General features: G+C 36.0%; 7 protein-coding genes across 11 annotated transcripts; 4 read left to right on the plus strand and 3 right to left on the minus strand.

Annotated features, from left to right (window-relative positions):
- The first annotated feature begins 2,059 nt into the window (after positions 1-2,059).
- Positions 2,060-3,186, plus strand: LOC9318050 (ethylene-responsive transcription factor 13). Its single transcript, XM_002880096.2, has one exon. It carries the CDS (start codon positions 2,243-2,245, stop codon positions 2,963-2,965), a length of 723 nt encoding a protein of 240 aa, XP_002880142.1. The 5' UTR covers positions 2,060-2,242; the 3' UTR covers positions 2,966-3,186.
- Positions 3,187-5,054: 1,868 nt separating this feature from the next.
- Positions 5,055-5,489, plus strand: LOC110229323. The gene is made up of 2 exons (XM_021029118.1): positions 5,055-5,115; positions 5,203-5,489. The coding sequence occupies exons 1-2, from the start codon at positions 5,055-5,057 to the stop codon at positions 5,487-5,489; spliced, it is 348 nt and encodes a 115-aa protein (XP_020884777.1).
- A 425-nt stretch (positions 5,490-5,914) lies between these two features.
- LOC9318051 lies at positions 5,915-7,433 on the plus strand. Of its 4 annotated transcripts, none has more exons than XM_021029430.1 (4): positions 5,915-6,053; positions 6,140-6,173; positions 6,255-6,397; positions 6,479-7,433. In XM_021029430.1, the coding sequence occupies exons 3-4, from the start codon at positions 6,281-6,283 to the stop codon at positions 7,349-7,351; spliced, it is 990 nt and encodes a 329-aa protein (XP_020885089.1). In that variant the 5' UTR covers positions 5,915-6,053; positions 6,140-6,173; positions 6,255-6,280; the 3' UTR covers positions 7,352-7,433. The 4 variants fall into 4 exon arrangements, with proteins under 4 accessions (XP_020885089.1, XP_020885090.1, XP_002880143.1 ...); XM_021029431.1 differs by having other exon boundaries at positions 6,267-6,397; XM_002880097.2 differs by having other exon boundaries at positions 5,915-6,175.
- A 110-nt stretch (positions 7,434-7,543) lies between these two features.
- Positions 7,544-9,372, minus strand: LOC9316211 (probable ribosome biogenesis protein RLP24). Of its 2 annotated transcripts, none has more exons than XM_021029434.1 (5): positions 9,125-9,372; positions 8,702-8,813; positions 8,234-8,347; positions 7,996-8,132; positions 7,544-7,891 (listed from the first exon to the last, which is right to left on the minus strand). In XM_021029434.1, exons 2-5 carry the CDS (start codon positions 8,780-8,782, stop codon positions 7,738-7,740), a joined length of 486 nt encoding a protein of 161 aa, XP_020885093.1. In that variant the 5' UTR covers positions 8,783-8,813; positions 9,125-9,372; the 3' UTR covers positions 7,544-7,737. The 2 variants fall into 2 exon arrangements, with proteins under 2 accessions (XP_020885093.1, XP_020885092.1); XM_021029433.1 differs by having other exon boundaries at positions 9,134-9,259.
- A 2,261-nt stretch (positions 9,373-11,633) lies between these two features.
- LOC9318052 (pentatricopeptide repeat-containing protein At2g44880) lies at positions 11,634-14,065 on the plus strand. Its single transcript, XM_002880098.2, has one exon. It carries the CDS (start codon positions 11,691-11,693, stop codon positions 13,476-13,478), a length of 1,788 nt encoding a protein of 595 aa, XP_002880144.2. The 5' UTR covers positions 11,634-11,690; the 3' UTR covers positions 13,479-14,065.
- On the minus strand, positions 14,053-15,694 carry LOC9318053 (B3 domain-containing protein REM22). The gene is made up of 4 exons (XM_002881941.2): positions 15,345-15,694; positions 14,727-15,111; positions 14,534-14,634; positions 14,053-14,431 (listed from the first exon to the last, which is right to left on the minus strand). The coding sequence occupies exons 1-4, from the start codon at positions 15,474-15,476 to the stop codon at positions 14,180-14,182; spliced, it is 870 nt and encodes a 289-aa protein (XP_002881987.2). The 5' UTR covers positions 15,477-15,694; the 3' UTR covers positions 14,053-14,179.
- Positions 15,695-15,874: 180 nt separating this feature from the next.
- Positions 15,875-20,952, minus strand: LOC9318054 (protein ARABIDILLO 1). The gene is made up of 11 exons (XM_002881942.2): positions 18,876-20,952; positions 18,618-18,776; positions 18,457-18,537; positions 18,031-18,162; positions 17,739-17,954; positions 17,561-17,655; positions 17,245-17,308; positions 16,975-17,150; positions 16,649-16,876; positions 16,470-16,554; positions 15,875-16,380 (listed from the first exon to the last, which is right to left on the minus strand). The coding sequence occupies exons 1-11, from the start codon at positions 20,250-20,252 to the stop codon at positions 16,204-16,206; spliced, it is 2,790 nt and encodes a 929-aa protein (XP_002881988.1). The 5' UTR covers positions 20,253-20,952; the 3' UTR covers positions 15,875-16,203.
- Between the last annotated feature and the right edge of the window lie 4,931 nt (positions 20,953-25,883).

Genomic DNA, 25,883 nt, shown 5'->3' on the forward strand with positions numbered 1-25,883 from the left:
CACAGTGAGTAGTGTATACTGATAACGAGTCAGTGACTGTCATTAACCTTGATTTTTTTGTTATTTTTCTTTAGCATACAACAAAGTCGATTTCCCACTAAGTTATTGTTAAATGCAGTATACGAAATTGACCAGTAGATTTTAATGAAAGATAGTATATAAAAGAGTTTATATTTGAAAATACATATGAATGTTTAAGATGGTGGCGTCGATTGATGTCGATGTAATTAATGGCAAGAAAAACATGTACATTAGAGGATGTTTCTTTGTCGTTTAGTGTGGTTTAGGTAAGATAGTGGATTAAAAACGTAATTATTACAAATTCGAGAAGGGAAATACTATAAATTCTTAGAGAAATCATTAATCCTTGGCCAAAAAGAATATTACAAATCGGAGACGATAGTTTAGTATATTTAGAAATTGTTCTACCTTTTTCTAAAGTGAGCTTGGATGCTCCCTGGACGAGCATCTTATTCTTTTTCTCTTTTAAGTTTTAATGGATGCTTGATTGCTTCCAGAAATTTATCCTACTTTTGTACCACTTATTTAGTATTATTTTGTAAAATTAACTTGACTAAGCAAACTATTAATCATAGTTCACCTTGGTTGTGTTCAATAGATCACCAATTATCAAAGATTCATAAAGTGGTTACGAATATTGAATTCAAACAATGTGAAATATACAAGGAAAAAACAAAGTTGGATAACAATTGATATGAAGTATGTGGAGACGTCAATATATATACCCACGAAAATGACACAACTGAATTTTTTTTTCTTTTTCCTTTAAAAAAGCACAACTTTTTGTATTATCTTCTTGTTGTAATCTTTTCATTACGAATATTCAACATTTTTAGATTTTAGAGCTTCGAATAGATCATGCTCTTGATGCTTTCCGATAATTCTAAAGTGGTTAATTTGTTCTCGAAGTGTGTAAACGAATCATTGATCATATAGGTAAAACGATAAAAAGGTTATACTATATAATACGCTTTTTTGTTTAGTGTCCGGAGCAGCCATGTGGATTGTTGTCTTATGATAAGAGTCCAATGTCCAAATCGTTGCGTTGGACGTTGGTCACATTACTACTCCACTTGATTTTGATTAAGCCGACTTTAACGGGCTTCCCATAAGGTATTTCTTATTTGTGCCTTCTTGGCCCAGTATCAAAACCAATCTAACTTAGTGGAACCTCATGTCATCTTTCCCACGTAAACAAGAGAACTAACGTTTTTATATTCGGATAACTAAAAATACTATATATAATTATTTAAACATTTTCATTGGTCTGTGTAGAGATGATGTTGCAACGAAGAAATGGACGATTCAGAGAACAAAACGAAAGTCGCAATTAATAAAACGTGTCTTTGACAGTCACAGTGGGTCGACTTTACCTTTCGACGTCAGACTTATTAATATTTTATAGCATTCAGCACGTGAAAATTGTGTCGTTCCTGTTATTTATATATATTTTTAATGGTAGTTGATTAATAATGGTTTTAATTTGGAGAGCTTATACTATATCCCTGACAAAAAACGAAGAATAAATCTAATGTTTTGTTTATTGGTAGTAAACTAACTACATATATTTCAATCCCCATACGGAAAAAATTGTATTATGTAGTAATAAACTTTGTTAAACGCGTGACGAATCTTGTTATTTCCATAGCTTTCTTGACTTCCACACTGTTGTGTTGCTGCACGTTGCAAATATATTAGCTCTTCTCTCAAATTCTTTCCATGTTGAATATTGACAAAGTTATTACTTTAATAAACCAATGGCAAAAGAAGATCAAGTGAATTAAACTATCATTTTTTGCAGATTTTGATTTACATCCAAAGATATGAGTTTAGACAGTTCTTTTTTAATACCTGTTTAAAGACCAAAGACTTCAAACAAAAATAAATAACTAATACTTTTGTCACTGTTCTGTTTTAAGAACGAGGCAAAAAAAAGAAAGAACAAAACGAATCTTCTAAGAACGTAACAAACAACTATCATCGAATCAACGACGTCGTTTCAAAACCTCAAAGAACCTTCCATGGACCTTCTCACATTATTCCATACCTTTATAATCTCCTTCACAAGTACTTACTTCTCCACTTCATTCGTCTCCCAGACAAAAACATCTTTGATCACTCTCTAAAATCCACTCTCTCATCAAAACTTTCTCTTCTATTCAGAAGCATCCACCAAAAACCCTCTCTTCGACTCAGAAGCATTCAAAAATCCATTTAACTAATGTCAGGTTTTGAGTACAGCGACTCGTTAAGCTCATCTGATTCCGTTAATAACGGCGTTAACTCACGGATGTTCTTCCGTAACCCGAGTTTCAGCAACGTTATCTTAAACGATAACTGGAGTGATTTGCCGTTAAGTGTCGACGATTCTCAAGACATGGCTATTTACAACACTCTCCGTGACGCAGTTAGCTCCGGATGGACACCCTCCGTTCCTCCCGTTACCTCTCCGGCGGAGGAAGTTTCCGTTCGAGGAGAAGAGAAGCCTCCAGCGACGGCGAGTGGCTCGCACGCGCCGAGGCAGAAGGGGATGCAGTACAGAGGAGTGAGGAGGAGGCCGTGGGGGAAATTCGCGGCGGAGATTAGGGATCCGAAGAAGAACGGAGCTAGGGTTTGGCTCGGGACTTATGAGACGCCGGAGGACGCGGCGGTTGCTTACGACCGAGCGGCGTTTCAGCTTAGAGGATCGAAAGCTAAGCTGAATTTTCCGCATTTGATTGGTTCTTGTAAGTATGAGCCGGTTCGGATTAGGCCTCGCCGTCGTTCGCCGGAACCGTCAGTCTCCGATCAGTTAACGTCGGAACAGAAGAGGGAAAGCCACGTGGATGACGGCGAGTCTATTTTGGTTGTACCGGAGTTGGATTTCACGGTGGATCAGTTTTACTTCGATGGTAGTCTATTAATGGACCAATCAGAATGTTCTTATTCTGGTAATCGGACATAATTAGTTTTAAGTAAAGTTTTAAGATTAAGCAAAAATTTGTCCATCGAGTTTGCTGCCGTTATGAAATATCAAATATCGATCGATGACTCAAGACTCAAGAGGGTTTGATAATCATGATCATATGTAATGTGATGGGATGGAAAATAATAAATATGGACGTTTGTTTTTTTTTCTTCTAAATTCGATTCATAGTAACAATCAATGTGAATAGTAGAATGTATTCTATTTGGTATCATTAAAATTTTTTTAGTATTATTTATAATGTTTGTTTATTGTTTGAGATGTTTTATGATATTCTTACTATTACTAAATATGTTTTCATTGGTGAGACTGGTTTAAATATCATAAAAAAAAAAATTATTTGCAAAATCAAAAATAAATATATTAAAACATAGGATTATAAAATGTAATACTTACTCCGTTTCACAAAGAGTGTCATTTTGACGCATTTCACACAAATTAAGAAAACATTAAATTATACATATATGCCCCTATTTAATAAGTGATTAATGATTTAAATTCAATGAGAAATAGCTTTAAGTTAAGGGTAAATCAAGAAATTTTGTGTAAAAATCACATTGAAAATGTAGAATGACACTCTTTGTGAAACAAGAATCAAACTCTAGAATGACACTCTTTATGAAACAGAGGGAGTATTACAATAAAAAAAACTGTAGAATACACTTATGCAAAATAAACATAAAATTCAAAAAAACTTTAAAAAACATGATGATAAAAATAATTTAGTCGCTTGGAGTCAATTACCTTGGCCCCATTTTTACCAAATATGAATATATATATTTTTTTTCTATTTTCAGGGAAAAACGAGTTTTTCAAACGAATCAGCTGCCGCCACGTCACCTGATACTGGGTATCAGAAGTATCACTCCAATGATACTAATCAGACCCAACTTGATACTCTGATCTATTAAAAAATCATTAATAGGCTCTTGATAATCTCATTATATCAGCTATGTACATGGTCTTATATTTAATGCAATCAATTAACAAATAAGAAAGAAAAAACAATCAAATATAGGATGTATCATGCAGGGATATACATCATGTGTGTTTTATTATCGTTTTCTCACGGCTAGTCTTTTTGGAATTATCGAGCGGTTTGAATTGTCAGCATTTGTACCCATAAACATTTTAGGAAAGTTGGATAGGCTTATCTTGAAGACATTTCTTTGGTTATTCCGATTTCCGTTTGAACCAAAGTCATTACATGCTGTGGAAGTCGATGTTGATGGGTTGTCCTGATCGGATGTAATGTGATTGAAAATAAATATTTGATTTCTCCTAAATTCGTTTTCATAGTAATAAGTTGTAAACGTCTATACTCAAAAATAACTATTTTTCTTTCTTCTTTTTTCAGCGACTCAAAACTTGTGAGAATACATATAACATATATATAATAAATATACTTTTTAGAGACTGAATGATTAATATAGTATAAACCAAATTAACAATATTAATGAGAATTGAGAAATAGTTTCCCTTTTTGCAAGCTCTCTCTTGATTCAGTATAGTATATCAAAGCCTTGTTCTTTACATTTATTCTTAAGGCTAGAAATTGCAAGTTCTTCCAACATTTGCAAAATTTGAAAACTCAAACCACCGAAGTTGATGTTGAGACTCTTATTCATGTGGAAATCTTTTTTCTTTTTCCTCGTTTGTTGAACATTTGTCTCACATTAGCACCTCTTGAGTCTTGAGACTCGCCTTGGCAAATGAAGGGTGATTTTAATGAGATTATAGAAAACTAAATAAATTCGGATTTTTTTTCTTATCGGATTTTAAATATATGCGCCAAACTTGGAGAATGCTAGACTTTCCTAGAAGGGTAATCCCCTTTCTTGGTTTGGTCCCTTTTTGCCGGAATATTTGGTTAAATGAAGGCAATGGGAAATTTTGATTGGTTCTTAATCTCTTCTCTTTCGTTTGAATATATATCTTCGATTAGTGAGTCCCAATCACTACTCAATTTTCATCTACCCGATATATATGAAAGAAACAAACTCTCTAGAATGAAATGCATCATTACATTCCGTACGTGAACCTCTGCTCTTGGTGAAACTAATTTATAATGATATCACAGTTATCACACAAACTGACAAACATTCCAAAATACAACATATTGATAGAGCGTAATTAAACCAAACCAAAACACACCACAATGAAACAACTCCTTCAAATAATAGTATAGTAAAAGAAGATACATCAATCACATGAAGTGATAATTCAAGGACTCGATGTAGTTGTAGAAGGCGGAGGAGAGAAGAATGGAATGGATGGGAGATTAGTCGGAAGAGAAGAAATTATTGTCGGAAATGAAGGCAAAGTTGGCATTGGAGGCATTGCAGTGGGAATTGTGGGAAGGTTTGGTTGTGGCAAAGTTGATGGCATTGGAAATGGAGACGTTACAGTGGGCATTGTGGGAAGAGTTGGTAGAGATGGTTGTGGCAAAGTTGATGGCAATGGAGGTAGTCCCGTTGTCGGGATAGGCAGATTTGGAATTTGAGGAAGAGGCTGTTGCTGAAGAAGTTTACGTGAGGCCGAGCAAGTGTTGATCATGGTGGAGGAAGAGAGACTCACTAGAAAAGCAATGAGAAAGAGCTTGTATGATGCCATTTTGGGTGTGTTAATGAATCTCTAATTATTGTTAAAGCCTCCTTAAATGCTTCACTTGTATTGTTGCTTTGTGTTGATGAGAAATTCAAAGATATGTGATTGAGTTTATATAGAGACTCTTACAAAAAGACTTTTTGTACAATATCTTATATGGTTTTTGGTAGGTGTATTTTATGGTTGGCTTGAGCTTTTGTTAGTTCAACTTAAATGTGTTTTTTAAGATTATTTTGAAAATTCAAGGATTGTTAGTAAAGTTAGTTCAACAATCTTAACCCTTCTACTTTAATAATACACGTGTTACCTATTAACCAACTCTAAACTATCATTTTGAGCATAGAAATGCACAATTATACATACCATTAACTACCCGTAAAATACATAAATAGAATCTTGTCAAAAGTAGACATAGGTGAAAATCTTTGATAATTCTCGAAATCTTCTCTGTTACGAGAAAGTAAGAATTTTTTCGCATTCAATCACTTATCGTTATAATGAGCATTGATCACAATAATATTCGTTTTTTCTCTAATTTTGGCGCAGCCTTTGACCCTTTGGTGCTTGGCTTGCACACCAGGTGTTCGTCAAATTTCCCACATGAATGTTGTCAAAGTCACATCTATAATCGATTAACTTGCCTTTTTTTTTGTTCGAAAAGAATTGAGTTCAGAGTTTATTTTGATCATGGAACGATGGTCCGGCGTTTTGAAGATTCCGTTGGATGCTAGTACTAGCAACTACTACAGAGTTGCAGCATCTCTTGGCCTTTCTTCTTCTTCTCCTTCTTCCACAACTCTAACTGTGAGTGCCACTCTATTCCTAACTTCCAGTATAAAAATCCTAGCTTTATGCTCATTAAAAAAAAACTTCATTTTTGATCAGCAGGTGCCTTCTGCAAATGCAATATTCTTTCATGGTGACAAAGTTCAAGACACTGGGAATCATGTGATTGAGAGGCTATATGATTTGCAGAAAGTAGCTGAAATCATTGTTTCTAAATTTGGCAACTCTGTTAATGCTTGGGTTGTTGAAGCTTCTCTTTTTAGTGGACCATTTGCTATCTACAAAGACTTTGTTCCATCAGTGAATCACAAGGGAGCACCAAAATCTTATTCCCCACTTGGCTTCCCAGCTTCTTCATCAGTTGTCTCCCTCTTATCTAGTTGCTTCCAGGCGTCAAAGAACCTCATTTTAAAGGAAGGCAAAGAAGTGTGTTTGATAAACCAGATTGCATCAGTTCATCACTGTCCCAGAACTATTGTTCTTGGATTTAGCAAAGGTGGAGTTGTGATTAACCAGCTCATGAGTGAGATCAGTTCCTTGGATACAAACTTTGCGGAAACTACATCTGCAACGGTAGAAGAACCTACGAGCCAGCATGAAAAGATTCAGATCATTCCAGCCTCCAAAGAAAGCTTCCTCAACAGCATTTCTGAAGTTCATTATATCGATGTAGGACTGAACTCTTCTGGTGCCTACATTACGGATCACAATGTCGTGCAGAGAATCTCTCAACGCCTCGCACGAAGAACAGACTCGCTACTACGCATTGTCATTCATGGAACTCCTAGGCAGTGGTGTGATGAGCAGCGAGGCTGGATTCGCAAGGAAAAAGATGAGTTGGTTCGTTTGCTCGAAGCTGAAACTGAAAATTCCGGTGGGAAACTACAGGTTTGTGAAAGGTTCTATTTTTCTGATAGACTTGCTGATTTGCAAATGCACTTTGAGATAATTGATGCTATGGATGTCTCCTAAACATTTGCATGATATAAATGTCTCTTTCTCTATGTGAACATGATGAATAAAATTATATGAAATGGCATGAATGTCTTATATTTTGAGATATATAGTTTAGCTTTATATAAAACGAAAACAACCATAACACCACCGAAGAAGTTAAAGACATAATATTACTCTTAACTCTGTTTGTTTTCTATCAGAAAGTAATAATAATAATAATAATACATTGCAAAATGAAAGCAACTTAAAGTCATTTTATCAGTACAAAAACCAAAACTTTTTTTTTAAAGACCTCCAAAAACAAATGGAAAGAGAAACTAAAGAAGGCTTTTTTCTTTAAGATGACACCAGCTTCAGAGTAAGTGAGAGGCTTTTAAAAGGATCATAATGTTCCCACAGAATCACTCTTCCATGGCTTCGTTTTGAACAGACTTCTTTTCGGAAACATCAACTTTGATCTTCCCTGTAACTGACCCGGGAGCCTGGACAAGATGAATGTGCTGATCGTGTTCTTTTTTATCGTCAAGGAGTTTCTTCTGTTTGTTTGGCTTCAACCTAAGTCCCATACAAAAAACAAAACAAAACAATCATAATCAAAAACAGCTTCTCAGGATTTGCAGGAGACTAGAAGAAGAAGAAGAAGAAGAAGGAAGGTATACCTATTTTCGATATGTTTGGCTTCCCTTGCGCTTCTGATCTTATCAATCTTCTTAATGGCCTTGAGTGTATTCTCTGTTACGTTCCTGTCGTATCTCTCAGGTCTGTTTCTCTTCTTCTCAAACTCAAATGTTTTATCCTTTTAGGGTAAAGGAAACAAAGAAAGACAAGTAGGAGGGTGAGCATCAACTAGATAACCCCAAGGAAACAAAGAAAACTTTTGCTCAAATTAACATGTACCTTAGTCATGTCCTTCCCGTGTGCAGCTCTGAATGCTTTAGTCCATTTCACTTTACGCGGGTTTCTCTTCATCTTGAAGTTCTTGTGACATTTCGACCTACAGAACCGGAAAATCTGCAAAGGAAACAAAGGTAACCGATAACAAGACAAACAAACAATGAGGTGTTTGATTGACATTTATGCTCAGAACATTTGTAGACCTCTTATGTACTAAAACCCTAGCCAAAGACGCCTTAAGTTTTGAAACACTAATCAAATCGTAAGAATAGACAAAACTGGTCATTTTTAGCTTAAAGAACCATACAAATAACGACATAAATCAAAATTGGAGCTAGAGAACCTAGCATGATACGAGCAAGGAGACATTCACATATATAGAATCAAAGAGTAGTATGTAATATGAATCTCAAGCAAACTATGTCTTGTGAATTAAAGCAGCTTGATAAGGATTTATCCCAAATTAATTACCTTGGCATCGTTGCGGACAAACTGAATACCATGACCAGGATATATTGTGGAAGAGCAAAACCAACACTTGACCAATCTCATTTTGCCCCGTCTTGGAAAACCCTACAAGAGACTGTTGCAAAGTTAAGACATATTTAACTGAAACAAAAACCACAAAATTGACAACAAATAAACAAAAAAAAAGAGGATACTTTCCCAGAAATAAAGTCGCTTACTTATAACAAGAACTAAGAAGCAGAAAGACAAAGTTTCAATTTTTATCTAATTTCACGGTTTCAGTGAATAGATATTCAAGAATACTAACTATATCATGCAAATTTCAACATACAAAAAACCTAGATTTCAACAAATCATAACGAAAAATCCAAACGAAGGAGATAGTTTTAGGAGAATGGAATGAAAAGAGAAGCAATTTGAGATTACGAAGTAAACCTGTAGGTGATTCTTCTAATTTGCGAGAACGATTTCAAGCAAAAGGGTTTCGCTTTAGAGCCCCCGAAGAAAAAAGAGGTCTAAAGAGAAGAAGAAGATGACTACTACTAAAGAAAATCTCTTAGGGTTTATGAAACGCTCGAACGTCGTCGTTTCTTTGTGGCCCTCAATAAATAAATTAAATATGAAAACATAGATTTTAATTTGAGGCCCATAGCCTATATATTGATGCTAACCCTAATTATTTAATTGTTATGTATGTCGGCCCATTAATGCGGTAATGAGGAGGACTCTCTTTTTTTTTTTGGAGGGAGACAAGACAATTCTGGAAAAATAAATAAATAATAAACGCTTTTAATTTTGACCCGTCCGATCTTTTTAATAACTCTTGAGTTTCTGAAATACATACGGCTTACGTTTGGGCCGCCATAACATTAAAGCCCAATAAAAAATTGAGTCCCACATCGGAAAAAAAACAAACACTTACCAACTTTTGACCCCTATAAATAAAAGTATCCATTTGCATTCAAAATTAAACTACAGTAATGGGCTTTCTACGAAGGCCCGACTGTCGGCTTAATTGCCCAAAAGAACAAAATGATTTCTCATGCTTGTTTTTTTGTCTTTTTACGGGTTCATTTTTTTGCGTTTTATTCTTACATTTTAGAGGTTTTAAACGTTTTTCAAATCTATTTTTGTTTTTAATTATTTTTATAAATGTTAAATTTTTAATTTTTGTGTAAACTAGTTGGACACAACATCCAAACCCCTAAGAGGTGTTCTAGGTTCAATATGGTTTACATAAAATTAAATGTTTAACACTTGTCTTTTTTTTAAGTGTTTTATTTTTTTTTCTTTTATTATAAGTGTTAAATTTTTAAATTTTGTGTACACTTATTAGACACAACATCCAAATCCCTAAGAGGTGTTCTAGGTTTAATATGGTTTACACATAGTTAAATTTTTAACACTTGTTATTTTTTAATGTTGTTTTTTTTTTTTTTTGATAAGTGTTAAATTTTTAATTTTTGTGTAAACTAGTTGGACACAACATCCAAACCCCTAAGAGGTGTTCTAGGTTCAATATGGTTTACATAAAATTAAATGTTTAACACTTGTCTTCTTTTTAAGTGTTTTATTTTTTTTTCTTTTTTTATAAGTGTTAAATTTTTAAATTTTGTGTACACTAATTAGACACAACATCCAAACCCCTAAGAGGTATTCTAGGTTTAATATGGTTTACACATAGTTAAATTTTTTAACACTTGTTATTTTTTAATGTTGTTTTTTTTTTTTTGATAAGTGTTAAATTTTTAATTTTTGTGTAAACTAGTTGGACACAACATCCAAACCCCTAAGAGGTGTTCTAGGTTCAATATGGTTTACATAAAATTAAATGTTTAACACTTGTCTTCTTTTTAAGTGTTTTATTTTTTTTTCTTTTTTTATAAGTGTTAAATTTTTAAATTTTGTGTACACTAATTAGACACAACATCCAAACCCCTAAGAGGTGTTCTAGGTTTAATATGGTTTACACATAGTTAAATTTTTAACACTTGTTATTTTTTAATGTTGTTTTTTTTTTTTTTTGATAAGTGTTAAATTTTTAAATATTGTGTATAGATACATCATCCAAACCCCTAAGAAGTGTTCTAGGTTCAATATGGTTTACAGATAATCAAAAAATTTAACATTTTTTTTTCTTTTTTGATAAGTGTTAAATATTTAAATTTTGTGTAAACTAATTGAACCATATTAAACTTTTTGTTTCTCGTGTAACAGATGGGTTTCGTGCTTCTATGTGTCTTTTGGAAATTTGAATTTTCCTCCTTTCATGGTTCCTGTAATAGCAATCCTTAACGATAATTAGTCACTACATAACCTTTTCATGATTTAAGTGGTCACATGTTGCTGTTGTTGCTACTCTAATGTTGTTGTTGTTGCTAAATAAATTCCTCTGTTCTTGGAAGGCACTATAATGACGATATCCAAGGACAGGGTCAAGCCTTCTCCAACACCATATTGTTGGAAACTCTACCGGTGTAACCCTCGGAACTTACTTGGCATTGATGACCGTTGTGTTTTTTTGGGCAGCCTATGAAACCAATTTTTTTTTTTTTTTTTTTAATTTATTTATTATTATTTTTTTTTTATTTTTTATTTTTAATAACTTCTTCACTGTAAAACATTCATTTCACTCTCTATCTTTTGAAACTCCAAACTTGGTTCTCCTTATTAAACTATTACAATGTCTTTCTCTTCATTTCTTGGTAGAAATTATTCCATGTGAGAGATTTCAACCTAAGTTGTTCTCAAATCTGTTTTATTTTCCATTAATGCTTTGTTTTTACTTTTGTTTGATGAATAATGAATTGGTTTTGTAAGTTCTTAATAATATAAAGAACACCAGCATGCTGCAAGATAGTATTTTGCTCTGTTTTCTTAGCATGTTCATTAAACCAAAACCAAACCGAAATTAATTACCGGTTCGGATAACAATAACCAAGAATAGATTTAACTAAAATATGAATTATTACAAAAAGTTAGTTGCAACAAGATGATGTCATACGAGCGAGAGACTCAACAGCTATGGTTATCGACTGAGAGAAAATGCTTTAATCTTCTCCAACAATGTCAGCGACATGGCAGATTCTCTCTTCTTCAGATTCATGCTTTTATGCTCCGTCACGCCATTGAGACCAACGTTCAAATCTTCACCAAGTTCTTGGTTATTTCTGCATCGGCTGTTGGAATTGGTTATGCACGTAAGTTGTTCGATCAAAGGCCTCACAGAGAAGACAGTTTCCTCTGTAACTCTATGATCAAGGCCTATCTCGAAACTCGTCATTATAATGATTCGTTTGCTTTTTACAGAGATCTTAGGAAAGAGACTTGTCTTGCTCCTGACAATTTTACTTTCACGACTATGACAAAGTCCTGTACTTTGAGTATGTGTGTTTACCAAGGTCTGCAGTTGCATAGCCAGATTTGGAGATCTGGGTTTTGTGCAGATATGTATGTTTCGACTGGAGTTGTTGATATGTATGCTAAATTTGGGAAGATGGGATGTGCGAGGAATGTGTTCGATGAAATGCCTCAGAGAAGTGAGGTTTCTTGGACTGCTCTAATCTGTGGGTATGTTAGGTTTGGGGAGCTGGATTTGGCGAGTAAGCTATTTGATCAGATGCCTCAAGTTAAAGATGTTGTGATATATAACGCAATGATGGATGGTTTTGTTAAATCTGGTGACATGACCTCTGCTAGAAGATTGTTTGATGAGATGACTCATAAAACTGTCATCACTTGGACCACTATGATTCACGGTTACTGCAACAGTAATGACATAGACTCCGCTAGGAAGTTGTTTGATGCTATGCCAGAGAGGAACCTAGTTTCTTGGAACACAATGATAGGAGGATACTGTCAGAATAAGCAACCTCAAGAAGCTATAAGATTGTTTCAGGAAATGCAGGCAACCACCTCGCTGGATCCGGATGATGTGACTATTTTGAGTGTGCTACCAGCTATTTCTGATACCGGTGCTCTCAGTCTCGGTGAATGGTGTCACTGTTTTGTGCAGAGGAAAAATCTCGATAAGAAGGTGAAAGTGTGTACAGCAATTCTTGATATGTATTCAAAATGCGGGGAGATAGAGAAGGCGAAAAGAATCTTTGATGAGATGCCAGAGAAACAAGTAGCGTCTTGGAATGCTATGATACATGGGTATGCTTTGAATGGGAATGCACATGCAGCTTTGGATCTATTCTTAACAATGGCGAAAGAAGAAAAGCCAGATGAGATCACAATGCTTGCAGTTATCTCAGCTTGTAACCATGGTGGATTAGTGGAGGAAGGAAGAAAGTGGTTCCAAATGATGAGAAAATTTGGCCTGAATGCTAAAATTGAGCACTATGGCTGTATGGTTGATCTACTAGGCAGAGCAGGGAACCTAAAACAAGCAGAGCATTTGATTACAAACATGCCTTTTAAGCCAAACGGTATAATTCTAAGCTCTTTCTTGTCTGCATGTGGTCAATACAAGGATATAGAAAGGGCAGAGAGAATTCTGAAGAAGGCAGTGGAATTGGAGCCTCAGAATGATGGGAATTATGTTCTGTTGCGGAACTTGTACGCTGCAGATAAAAGATGGGACGATTTCGGGATGGTGAAAAACATGATGAGGAAAAATGAAGCCAAGAAAGAGGTTGGATGTAGCTTGATTGAGATAAATTATATTGTTTCTGAGTTTATATCAGGAGATACAACCCATCCTCATCGGCAAAGCATACATTTGGTTCTCGAGAAGCTGCTTGTGCACATGAAAGAGGAGGAGGCCAACTGGTGAAAGGAACTCACAGTTTCATTATGAAATACTTGGGGCGATAAGAGTTAGTAGCGGCATTCTAAGAGAGGGAACCTCCATGTTCTGACCAATGGACTCAGAGAGCTAAGGCACACAGATCATCAGATCGTATGATGAAACATCAGGCAAAAGAACAGCAAGTTCTCTACAGAAGTTGGTTGCTGTATAGGATCAAGATTGTTTAGCTAGTTCCAAGCTGGGGAATGACGGTTCCTTCAGATTGTGTTCTCTGCTCTACAGATTCAGATACTCATACCCACTTTCTTTTTGAATGTGATTTCTCTGCATCGATCTGGCCATCGTTACCAATCCTCCTCTCACCTCATGGCTGCTAGTCAAGCGGAAACTACGATCATGAAGCTCCTCTTACAGGTCACGCCACTTACACCATCTGGATAGAACAAGGAGAAACCAACTCATCTCCTTCCCGGCCAAAGATCTCTCTTCCTCGTCTCTCCTTGAATTTTACTTTGGTTGTATCTCGCATCTGTTGTGGTTTGAAAAACTGTCTCACCCTCAACACTAAGTTATGTTCTTGATAAATATATCTTAACAGTAAAATCATAAAAGATTGCTTGTTAGAGTCAAGTAGAAAACACGGCGAAACCTAACATGCTCAACACAACGACATAGATTAACCTACACATCTCAATCAACATTTATTAAGATAGAACATCATGTGATCAGCATTTGATAATGTGGACCTTGATTTCACGAACCAGACCGTGATAACCATCGACCGTCTTTAGTTCTAATAACATTTTATCACCTCGCTTCACATGATTCCTTCGAGTGATACTGTCGATTCCATTGAGACACACGGATCCGTTCTTCCAAATCGAGATTCTCCTCTTCAATTTCCCAATCTTGTCACGCACAATAACCAAGTTGGGAAATGTCAAATTGTAATCGTTTATAAGGACAGCCGGTATGCGCTGCAAAATCAGAACCAGTTGATGGACTCATCATAATGAAATGGCAAACCATATTGTAGTCATTTGGAGAAGAAAAAAAACTATCACATTTCGTTTTCTTACCGTTCTCTTCTGAGTCATATCAACCGGAAAAGATGGATTTAGTTTGTTGTCTAGATATTCATCAAACGTATTCAAATACCAGCATCTCCTACTCGTATCACCTGTCAAATTATTTGGAAAAAGAACATTAATCGCAAAAGTGGAAAAAGAAAATTAATATAAACCTCAAAAAACTTGAAAGTCTTTTTATTACCTCTATTTTTTCTTCTTGGTGACTCATAAAAACCTTTTGTACTACTATCTTCATCTTCCACAACTTCTTCTTCATTTTCTTCGTCACTCTCCACTTCAATCACTTCTTTTCCCATTGGAGATCTCATTCTTTTACACATTGAACCGTGCTCGTACACGCAGAAGTGGATTACACAAGAATCATCAAATTCAAACACCAAGAATGTTGGCTCTGTCAGATTCTCGTCCTTGACGATTTTCTTCCATCCGTCTCGGAGAAACACAGTGTCACTCTCACCGTTTGTTGTCATTTCCATCCTCCAAATGTTTCCCGATGAAACACTTTTCACGGTCACTTTCCGAGGAAGATGTGTTCCTAAGATCTTGTCCGAAACAAATGGTAGATTCTGTAGAAACAGGAACAAATCCCTCACTCTTTAATTCAAAGAAACAGAACATAACTTCAAAAACATATCCTACTACCGGTGGATTTGTCACATAAAACACAACCTAAACCACAAATTTTTTTGGTAAAGCTAAAGTGTTTCAAGATTTTTATCATCTTAAACTCGGAAAAAAAAAGGCAAGATCTTGCAAAAACAGAGCGAGACTGCTCTGAATTTTGAGAGAGGCAACGTACCATGTCATCTTCGGTAAAATTTGGTATATAGACTCTGAAAAACTTCTGAATGAGATCTCCGTTGGAACCTTGAGTGTTCATCTTCTCGGTTCTCTCGTTTTGAGTTGAGATCCTTTCAGCTGCTACTTCCATGGCAGAATTAAGTGTTAAGAGAGAGATAGAGCAGAGGAGCGAAAGATATTATGGAGATTTAATATGAGAGAGAGAGAAACAATAATTCAACCTACACGGCTACACACACACACAAGCTCATGAAAACAGAGCTTCTGTCACTTAACGTTTCAGGTTTTCAAAAGAGAAACAATGTTGGACGTAAATAGTTATCGCTCATCAATTCTTGATGTTACGTGTTGACAATAATGGAATAAACTAGCCCATTGTTATTGGGCCTAATTAATAAGCCCATATGATTTATCTATGGGAATAACAGAGCAGAGGGTAATATGGCCAAATCCAGCTTCCGCTAGAAATTTAATATGCCTTGATCAGAGAGCTTGGCCTGTATCATCCAGTGTTGCAAAATTCTCAAAAGGTCAAGCTTTTTTACTTTTGGTAAAAGTCAAATATATATGTCACAAGAAATGAACAGAGCCAAAAAGGAATGATGAACAAGATAGGAGATAGAAGAAACATCACCTTCCAATCCTTTGGACCTGTTACTACAGGAAAAAACTCAAAATGCGATAGAGAAGAACACAAGTCTCATGTAAATCACACAGAGAGGACATTCTTGGTCTGATAAAGCATCTTGAGAGTTTGTGGTTTTGTAGTATGGCTTTGGCTTTGGCTTCTTGTGTACTTGAGATACAGAGGTATTCTAAGTAAATGGGACTTTTCACTATCATTTTCTCTAAAAGGCTTAAATGGAAGATTCCGCCTGGTGATGCTCGAGATTGCGTAGGATAATTTTCGTAAAGATCTTTGCTTCACGAGGCGTTTTTGCAGAAGCAGCTGCAGAACGAAGGAATCTTGATTCTCCTCCATTCTGCATAAGGCTTACGTGATGCATTGCATGACGACCACCCGGTATTGTAAACTGAATGAGAGAAAGAACAAAAAGAAATGTGCATCAGTTGTTAACCAACAAGAGAACACGACACACTTTGTTTTCACATTTTTACATACCTGAAGAAGCGCAAACGCAGCACATGCTTTGAGTGTCGAATCAGGATTGCGCAACATTGTTACAAATCTTCCAATTTCAGCACCACTGCAAAGAAAGCAATACATTTAAAAATTCCAAATCAGTTTTCAATCAAACACAAGACACCGCAATAGCGATAGATAGAGGCGAAAAGATTAACCTGCATCTCAAGTGGCCAGCTTCTTGTATGCGAGCTCTCTCTGTGACTTGTGCCAGCATAGTAGGGGTAGAAGAAACAACAGGAGATTCAAAGATGTGAGGATCTATAAAAGTTAGGACAAAAGCTTCAATGTGTTTAAGAGCCATGTTTCTAGCCCCATCTAAGCTAATGCTTTTAGATGTGCTCTCTGATGAAGAAGTTCCTATCATCAAAGCGTATTCATCCATCCTGTTGCAGATTGATAATTCAGATCGAAAACATGTCAAAAACCGTGAGAGTCGAATAGAATTTGGGATGTTTACTAACTGACTTATATATAAAAATACCTTCCATCAAACATGTATGCCAAAGCCAATGCAGCCATAAATCGAGCCATTTTTGAGACAGAAGACGAACACAAGTGAACAAGAGCTGGAACTCCTCCTTCCTCAACAATGCGGAGTGCATTACCAGGATTAAAAGCAAGATTCCATAGAGCTCCTGCTGCAGTTTCATGTACATCCTGAAAAAAAAACCAACACATTGAGGAAATTTTATACAGATTATCCCCAGATGGCTAAGCTCAAAGCCACAAGACTTGAGAACAAGTTTCTTACCTCGGCTTCAGACCGTGCAAGTGCAATTAGAGGTGGAACCCCACCTTCACGTCCAATCGCAACGCTAATGGAGATCAAAAAGAGCAATGGCAGGATTATAAACAAGAAAAATGACAGTAACATAAATTGATAAGAAACTCCTTTGCTAACCAAAGCCTCAACTGTGGGTGCAAGCAAAATAAAAAGTATCAGCAAGTGTGTGATATGTTAAAGCAAGATGGTCTGTCCTTATGTTGCTTCTGCATTGATCTTAAACATATCACGTGACAATCTATATACGCAACGCATAAAACTTAGACTCGGATGTTTTTAGCACCTGTTTGCTTCTGACACCGATAATCCCCAAAGCGCACCAGCAGCTCTTTCTTGAAGACCTGTCGATGCATTTGAACAAGACTGCGCGAGCACCACCTAAAATAATCAACAAAAGTGATCAATTCCCCTTACATATGCAGATGAACAATGTAATCATACTAAACAAACTGGTAGTATACCAAAGCTTCAACACCACCAGCTACAGCGATAGATTCTCGATTCTTATCATCAAACGACAAATTCCATAGAGCACCAGCAGCTTCTTGTCTAACTCCTTCATGAAGCGATTGTGTAAGTTGGACAAGAGCTTCTAATGCACCTGCTTCTTGTCCAACCGCAGCATTATTATTGTTGCTATCTCCATGAGCAGCCAAATTAGCTAAAGCACGAGCAGCCTGGAAAATAAAAAGACCGTTAAACCACAAACTCAACTCGCGAAGAAATTTTGTAAAATAAAGAAACGGAATTTACCTGTTCTTGCACTCCCTCGTACTTGCAATTCCGAGCTAACATCACAAGGGCATGTACGCCTCCTGCTGTTGCGACTTCCATGCTGCATTTATCATCTGCTGCTAAGTTTGCTAATGCTCCTGCAGCTCGTTCCTAATCATACAAATTAGGTAAATCCTCCATATAGAAAGAAGGGATATATCCAAAAAAGACACTTTTTTAACTAAGTATTATCGCGAGTGCCACTTTAAAAAATGATATATCGAAACTACCACTTCTTAACAAATGGATTCACATAAACATCCTAGGATTTATCCGTTTTTAGTAGGTTTTTAAATTTTGTAATGAAAAAAAATTGTAGACGGTATTTTGGTTATAAAATAGAAAGATTTTGTTTGATTTTGAAACAAAACAAAAAGGTGAAGCTTCAAGGTGGCGAAAGCGTACCAAGACTCCATCACAGCCATTTGGCCATCTAAATATAAGGTCGACCAGTGCCTTCACTCCTCCAGCCAGAGCAATAGCATTCTAAAAAAGAAAACAAACAAAATGAGTGCTGAAAAATCAAGAGTAACAACAAGAATCTTATACATAATTAGCAGACTTACCTTATGCTCTTCTCCGACAGAGAGATTCCATAGTCCACCAGCAGCTTCCTCAGCCACAAGTCTGTTCATTGACTTTGCCAAACCAGCTAGAATTTTGATTCCTCCTTCTTCAGCAACAGACTTTGCAACATTAGCATTTACCGACAAATTTGCAATAGCCTAAAAGATCAGATAAAAGAACAATGTTAGTATGTCCAGTCAAAAGTATCAAAAATTCCACTATGAAAAATGACAAGAAAAAAAAAAAGAAGAAGCAACCTTTGCAGCTTCTGACTGAAGCCCTTCTCGCCATGATTTCGCAAGTTCCAGAAGAAGACGGATACCTCCATCTTTCATAACAGCTTCAGCTCTTCCACAGTCTATATTAGCATTCTCATCATCGATAACTACGAAAGTTGCAAGCCCAGTAGCTGATCTCTCCTGGACATCTTCCTGTGAGCTTTGCATTAAATTAAGCAACAATGCGGCTCCTTGATTCAGCCAGAAATCATCCAATCCTTGTGGATTACACTCTGCAGTTCGTAGAAGCGTATGAGAGATAATCCATTCGATCCAATGCATAAAGTCATCAACGGTTTTATCCTTGGTTGTTTTCATCAATTCTCTCCAATAGGCAAAGATATCCTTTGGTTTCTTTGTCTTATCGGCGAATATTGAAGCAAGTCCATCGAAAACATTAGTAAACAGAGCAAGTAAGACTTTTCCTTTGAATCTGTTGGAGCTAAAGAAACTTGTATCCTCTTCGAGGACATGACAGTTTAAAGCACACAATACTTTCAAGCTCTGCGACGATGTCAAGAACCTAGAAACTGCGGTGGGTCCAATGTCGGTCCTCGAGACATCCAAACCGGTTAATTTCGGAAGCTTATCCCAACTATTTGATGCAGTTGACCATTTTATGTTTGATGTCCCAGCAACAGAGAGGTACCGAACAGATACCACTTTTCCCATAGCCTCCTCGTCAATGTTTAGACAATCTAAGAACCCGAGATCACTGAGCTGTGGACAATGTTTGGCCAGAGCTTCAATAGCTTCAGAAGTAACATCTCTTATCCCAGAAAGGCGAAGCTTTGTAAGCTTTGGACAACAAAAGGCTACAGCTTTAATAGCATCACTAGTGATCTTCTCACAAAAGTCAGGTCCAAGTTGGAGACTCTCAAGTGCCTCATGTCGCGCCACGATCATTGACAATGTGGCATCAGTAATCTTCCTGCAATAGTCGCCGCTTACTTCAAGTAGATTCCTAGCTTTGAGATGTATAAGGGAATCAGCTGATTCAACACCACGAAACCTTAAGTTATGAAGATTAACACACCTAGAAGCAAGAGAAGCTGCCATTGAAGCATCAAACTTGTGAGGACGAAGATCCAATGAACTCCACAAACAAGAAGAAGCACCAAGACATCTCCAAGTCTTACAAGTGGATGCCAAGCTAGCTCGATCACGATAATTCAAACAAGTAAACAACTGAAGAACTGTGTCATAAGGCAGACTAGTCCAATCAACAAAACCATGAAGAAGCTGAGGAGCTACTAAATCCTCATTGCTAATGCTAGTCTCAGGATAACTTGGCAAAACAACAACCTTATCTTTCCCTTTTTCCTCCTCCAATTTCCTCCGTACTCTACGACTCATTCTCCTTGATCAGATACAATCAAAAACCCTCAAAAACAGCAACAAATCTTCTTGCAGCTACCGAAATAAAAATCGAAACTTTAGCTTTATATATCTCTAAAGTCTACACCTCGAAAACGCTGATCACAAATTCCTTAAAAGGGCATAATCATACGAAGACACAGATCTTCGATAGCAACAAACACAACCAAACCTTTCGTCCCCCGAATTTGGGAATTTAGATACTTGGATGGGTCAGAGTCTTTTCAAAACCCAGTAACCATATCGAATCAACAACACATTACACGATACGATTAGATAACAACCGAATTCAAAGAGCTCAACGAACGCAAAAACCCTCGAATAGAAGAAAAAAGGAGCAAAATCTCTGACCTTCTTCTTCAACAGATTTGTATTGACATTAAACTCACAATGATGAGAAAAGATCAATGGGAATTTCAAAGTGAAGAGAGAAAAAAAGAGAGAGTGATGATGGTCGGAGAGAATTCAGGCCAAACCCGAAAAGACCTCTCTCAAGTCTCAAAGTAATTCCGTTAAACTCTCTCTTTCTTTCTCTCCCGTTTCCTTTATTCGTGCGGCACAAAGAGAGAAGATGATGAGGGGACTTGGAAAATTCCGGGTCGGGGCTTTGAGGGAAGAGGGAAGAGAGAAGAGAGAAGAGAGAAGAGGGCTTCGTGTGATGAAAACACAGCTCATATACGAATATGATAGAGAGAGAGGAGCATGAAATCACCTCTTTTTCACGGTTTTTATCTCTCTTTTTTTTTCCCCTCTGTTAATATTTTTTTTACCTTTATTGATTTGATTACATTATTTCACTGTTTTTTTTACCTTTAATACGAGTTTTCTTCTAAGAAAATCCGATTTCCTTTTTGCGTTTGAGGTACATGAACTTAAACATATTCCGCAAAAAAAAAATCATAAACTTCTATTCATGTAATTTTGAAATCATTCAGTCATATTCGAAAAAAAAAATTACAAATTAAAAACATAAACGATCATATGTCTTTTGAAACAAAAACTTATTATCCATATCAAACTAGGCAACTAATCTTGTCTATTTTTCTTTTTTTGAGAAAATTAGTTATGTATATGTGTTGAGCTAAATAAATTATCAGCGAAACGTCAATGGAAATATGCCACCTGTAAACATCCAAGTAGACGAAACTTTAAATATAATTTACCGCAATTACATTTTAAGATTATTGTTATTCTTTTCGTTAGTGTTCTTTAATAAAAATTGGTACTTTAATGAGTAATATTACTAACTAGCCAAGTTTGACACATAAATTAAGAAACTAGCAGAGAGAAAATTTTCTGTCGGAAAACCGCATGGACCCAGCTTGTCTGAAGATGTGAAATAACAAAACCATCCTCCGTTTGTTTTGAGATCTACAGTAGACGACATTATTTCGTGATATTTTTCAAAATAGCACGTAAGATCTAATTTACCGCAATTACATTTTAAGATTATTGTTATTCTTTTCGTTAGTGTTCTTTAATAAAAATTGGTACTTTAATTTCATATTGTTTCTCTTTGTTGTTACTCCATTACAAAGTGGATTTTTGTCAGGAGAATTTCATTTATCTCAACCATAAAAACGTTATTCAAATAATCAGCCATCGTTGTTAGTCTAGTTTTTTTTATTTTCTGTTACTATTTTCGATTTTTAGTCTATAAAATAAACTTGGTATTGAGGTTTAGTTGGAATCTGTTCAATTAGCTGACCATTTCAAGTTCGTGTTAGTATATAATATTGTGCCTAAAAAGGCACAAACTCATGATAACAATTTAAATTTCTATATACAATTATACTTTGAAGTTTGAATATGTTAGGGCTTCTTGGATCTACTAGGAGGTCTGACGAGTACTATACCATTCTTGTATTGTTTTAGCTTTTTCGTATTAATGAAAACGGGATTTGCAGAAAAATACTAGTATAACTTTTCATAATCATATCCTCTCTCGCGGCGACAGAACCAGAGAAAAAAGCAAACAGTCTCCGTAAAGCGCGTGACCGGCGCGTGGCGGCTTAGATAGCGCCGGCGTCGGTCCCTCTGTCCGTTTCTCTTTAAGGTTTTGTCTTTGCTTAGCCTTTTTCGGTTTTTTGATCCTTGGTTGTTGTTGTTGGCGAGGTGAAGATTTTTTTAGATCTCAAATCTGAAAGGACCATGGATTTGTTCTTCGATTCGTTGTTGGCTCTTTGTGTGGTTGTAGTTCTTCTTTCTCTGTTTCGAGAAAGTCTGAGCTCCTCCTTTGTCCTCTCAAATTTGGGTTTCGACGAAGGTTAAGCGGCGGTTATGGCGGCGGCTAATGTTTATTTGTGGTCTGGCTCTCTTCCTTTGGGTAGGGTTGCAACGGTACCCTGATAATTTGGCGTTAGTGGTCTGGTATTTGCTCTTGGCCTTTCGTTAGCCTTGTTCTCTTCGATCGCTTTTGGGTTCTTGTCCTTTTGCCTTCATTGTTGGTCTGTTGGTGGCTGTGATGGAATCTGTTCTATTTTCAGTCTTTTGTGGTTTAGCATCTTGTTCTCTTGCCTATTCTATGTCCTTCCGCGCTTGCTTGTCATTCGATCCGGTTCGTTCTCTTGCCGTTTCCAGTCTTCGGTTTGATGCGGATTGTTTGGGCTCGGTCCTTGTCTCTACGGTCTAGACCTGATCGAGGTCTCTCTATTGCATTGGTATCTTCCTTGCCGTGGACAAATCGTGGTTATCATTTGCCTCGATTTCGCCGTTTCCAGGAGTTGTGTGGTCTCTAGTCGTCTTCTCTTCTTGCTGGTAAAGATGCTTTAGTTCTCTATATTTGTGAGGTAGTCTTCATTGTTAAAGGAGGAGTCGCTGTCCGGTGTCGTGGATTTTCTCGTCTCCAGCGGTCAGCCACTTTGTCAAGCTTTTTCGCGGTTTGATTTGATGGTAGGCAAGATATGTGGTGCTAGATTCTGATCTAGAGCTTTGTTTTCCTCTTCAATGTGCTTCCTTAGCCTTCTTTGTTTTGGCATTGTGTTTCATTCGTAGTGTTGTTTGCTTCCCATCTCTTTGGGCTTAGTTTCCGAGGATTTCTTTTTATCCTTCGGCTTAGTTTCCGAGATCGTGTATTTGATCGTCGGTTCTTTGTTTGTCTTTGTTTGTCAAATGTAATCTGAGGTGTAACCTCTTAACCATCAATATAATCCTTTAGACGAAAAAAAAAAAAACTTTTCATAATCATATTATTCCCGAAATTTGCCGTGTATATAATTATTTTATTTTATTCGTATCCTTTTATATTATTGGTTGAACAGAACATTAAGAGACTGGACTTTAATAAATCGAGGTTTGGTTTTGTGCGTCTATTTTGGTAACAAAATCATTAAAACTTAAAAGTTACTCTTTTTGAAAGTACTGAAATTAGAAAGAAAGGAGATATATGTCGACCATATTGAATATAGGAATCTGCATCTCATAGCACAACTCCTTTCCTTTTTTATCGACTTCTTCACTACACTTTCAATTTTACATTTTCACCCCCACAGGAAATACTTCTGAGAAGTTAGATGAAACTTATTTTAAGTGAGAGTTTGACGAGCAAACCAAAGAAGACAGAAAAAAAAAAAAAAAAAGAGGTGGCTCGAGTAACTGGACGAGCCGCTCATTTGGACCCAAAACCGGGTCGGCCAATAATTTGATTCAAGCCATATTAACCTTGTATTTGCGGCTATCTTGAGCCTTGTTCCGTTGTTATGAATGAAACAAGTTTTTGACAAAAAAAAAAAAAAAAAAAAAAAAAAAGGTATAAGATTCTGTATTACGTACTTCTTTTTATTGATAATTTCATTTGTTATGAGATTTATGCAGTGTTCAAGAAAGCGCTAGGCGCTAAGCGGGCGGTGACCCAGTGCCTAGCGCCTAGAACGCTTAATCGGGGCCTAGGCGATTTTTTAGGCGGTTTAGACGTTTATAACATAAAAAATTATAAATATAATATTATATATAAAAGTTATATAAAATATCTATATAAAACTAAAAATTATGAAATTATAAACAAAAACTAGATAAAACATTTATTTATATTTATATTAAAAAATATATGAATATTTATAACTATATATAAAAATAAATCTCTAATTGAAATTGAAAAAATACATTAAACAAGATCTATGTGATTTTAGGCGGTCAAGGCGGTAATCTAGACGTCGCATGAGAGCCTAGTGTCTAGTCGGGGCCTAGGCGACCGCCTAGACCGCTTTTTAGAACACTGGATTTATGTTCCAATTGGAACAATCTTTGTTTCATTAAAACTGATTTTTGAAAATTCCTTACACATAATTTTTTTTAAAAACAAAACAACTTGGTGTTTTAATCAACATCACCATCATATCCTCTAGCCGTGTTAGTCTTCTAAGTTTTCCATTAATCCGAACAATAAAAATTTCCAACCGAAAAAGATAAAAGAAGATGACCAAAAACTATGTATCAAGTTTTAAGCTTTGATTACTTACATGTAAAAAAGCAATTTTTATCATTGTCATCTTAAATTAACTACTTCCAATATTTACCTTACATGCCTCTAGTTTGTTCATCATATGTGAGTTTACGAAGCAACACATCGATCGGTTTTGAAACCTCTCGGTTTTAAAACCCAACAAAAGAAAAAGAAGAACATCTATTCATAGCACTAATGCCGGCAAAAAGCCCACTATGATTTTTTTTGTTGGTTTATCTTTATCTAAGCCCATCAAGTTTTATTACGTACAATCCCTAGAAGATCTCTCTCAGGATTTTAGAGGTAACAAACAATATACTCACAAAAACTGAATTCTAAAAAGGTAATCCTTTGTGGAAGCCCCCTTGGCCCATTGGTTGACCAAGGGTTAATTAATACTTCTACACCAAGAGGTCTGGGGTTCGAGTCCCAGATATTGCGATTTATTAATAAATTTGCAGATTAAAGGAGGTAAGTGTGCAGGAGATCTCCAGCGAAGTACAATTATAGCCTCTCGGTTTTAAAACCCAACAAAAGAAAAAGAAGAACATCTATTCATAGCACTAATGCCGGCAAAAAGCCCACTATGATTTTTGTCGTCTGTCGTGGATCTAATAAGGGTCGGAAGGAATTGTCCGTTGTAGAATCGTCTATGTAACAGTTCTCATAATTTGCAATAAATAATAAATCTAGACGTCAAAAAAAAAAAAAAGGTAATCCTTTTACAGGTTCGGAAATGAGAAAACCAGTTCAGTTGTCAAGTTATGACTCACTAGTTTTCCAAACCCTATTATACTCAAGAAACTAATAAAACTAAAACACACAAATTCTAGATACATTATTTTTGAATGGAATCCTCTTTATTGGATCAAATGCCCTTCTGTTCTGCTACAAGCCTACAATGACATTTAAGGGTTCGTAATCCAATTTTTCGTTTATAAAATAAGATAACAAATAACAAAACGATTATGATCAACATTTAGTTTTGTTTCACACTTTTTTTTGTTTCGCTTCTGATTTGATTTCTTAAAAGTTAATATTTTAATTTAAAGGCATCTTGTCAGAAGTATGCTTTCAGGCAATTTCATTATTTTTGTTTGGTTTGGTTTGGATCAAGATTTGCCTGCGCAGACAGCTTGAACTAGCCCCGGTGAAAAACGGCCCTTAAT

Source organism: Arabidopsis lyrata (assembly GCF_000004255.2).
Source record: "Arabidopsis lyrata subsp. lyrata unplaced genomic scaffold ARALYscaffold_4, whole genome shotgun sequence".
In the NCBI taxonomy this organism is placed as follows: Eukaryota; Viridiplantae; Streptophyta; class Magnoliopsida; order Brassicales; family Brassicaceae; genus Arabidopsis; species Arabidopsis lyrata.

Excerpts from the sequence above, each read along its gene's own strand:
- LOC9318050 (XM_002880096.2), top strand. The coding sequence starts at position 2,243 with ATGTCAGGTTTTGAGTACAGCGACTCGTTAAGCTCATCTGATTCCGTT.
- LOC110229323 (XM_021029118.1), top strand. The coding sequence starts at position 5,055 with ATGATATCACAGTTATCACACAAACTGACAAACATTCCAAAATACAAC. Across the intron at positions 5,116-5,202 it reads ATACAACATATTGATAGAGC|TGATAATTCAAGGACTCGAT; the intron begins GTAATTAAACCA and ends AATCACATGAAG.
- LOC9318051 (XM_002880097.2), top strand. The coding sequence starts at position 6,281 with ATGGAACGATGGTCCGGCGTTTTGAAGATTCCGTTGGATGCTAGTACT. Across the intron at positions 6,398-6,478 it reads CTTCTTCCACAACTCTAACT|CAGGTGCCTTCTGCAAATGC; the intron begins GTGAGTGCCACT and ends ATTTTTGATCAG.
- LOC9316211 (XM_021029434.1), bottom strand. The coding sequence starts at position 8,782 with ATGAGATTGGTCAAGTGTTGGTTTTGCTCTTCCACAATATATCCTGGT. Across the intron at positions 8,348-8,701 it reads TTGTCCGCAACGATGCCAAG|ATTTTCCGGTTCTGTAGGTC; the intron begins GTAATTAATTTG and ends TTTCCTTTGCAG. Across the intron at positions 7,892-7,995 it reads GCCAAACATATCGAAAATAG|GTTGAAGCCAAACAAACAGA; the intron begins GTATACCTTCCT and ends TATGGGACTTAG.
- LOC9318052 (XM_002880098.2), top strand. The coding sequence starts at position 11,691 with ATGATGTCATACGAGCGAGAGACTCAACAGCTATGGTTATCGACTGAG.
- LOC9318053 (XM_002881941.2), bottom strand. The coding sequence starts at position 15,476 with ATGGAAGTAGCAGCTGAAAGGATCTCAACTCAAAACGAGAGAACCGAG. Across the intron at positions 14,635-14,726 it reads ACCAAGAAGAAAAAATAGAG|GTGATACGAGTAGGAGATGC; the intron begins GTAATAAAAAGA and ends ATAATTTGACAG. Across the intron at positions 14,432-14,533 it reads ATATGACTCAGAAGAGAACG|CGCATACCGGCTGTCCTTAT; the intron begins GTAAGAAAACGA and ends CTGATTTTGCAG.
- LOC9318054 (XM_002881942.2), bottom strand. The coding sequence starts at position 20,252 with ATGAGTCGTAGAGTACGGAGGAAATTGGAGGAGGAAAAAGGGAAAGAT. Across the intron at positions 17,656-17,738 it reads CTGGTGGTGTTGAAGCTTTG|GTGGTGCTCGCGCAGTCTTG; the intron begins GTATACTACCAG and ends TGATTATTTTAG. Across the intron at positions 16,877-16,974 it reads GCATACATGTTTGATGGAAG|GATGGATGAATACGCTTTGA; the intron begins GTATTTTTATAT and ends AATCTGCAACAG.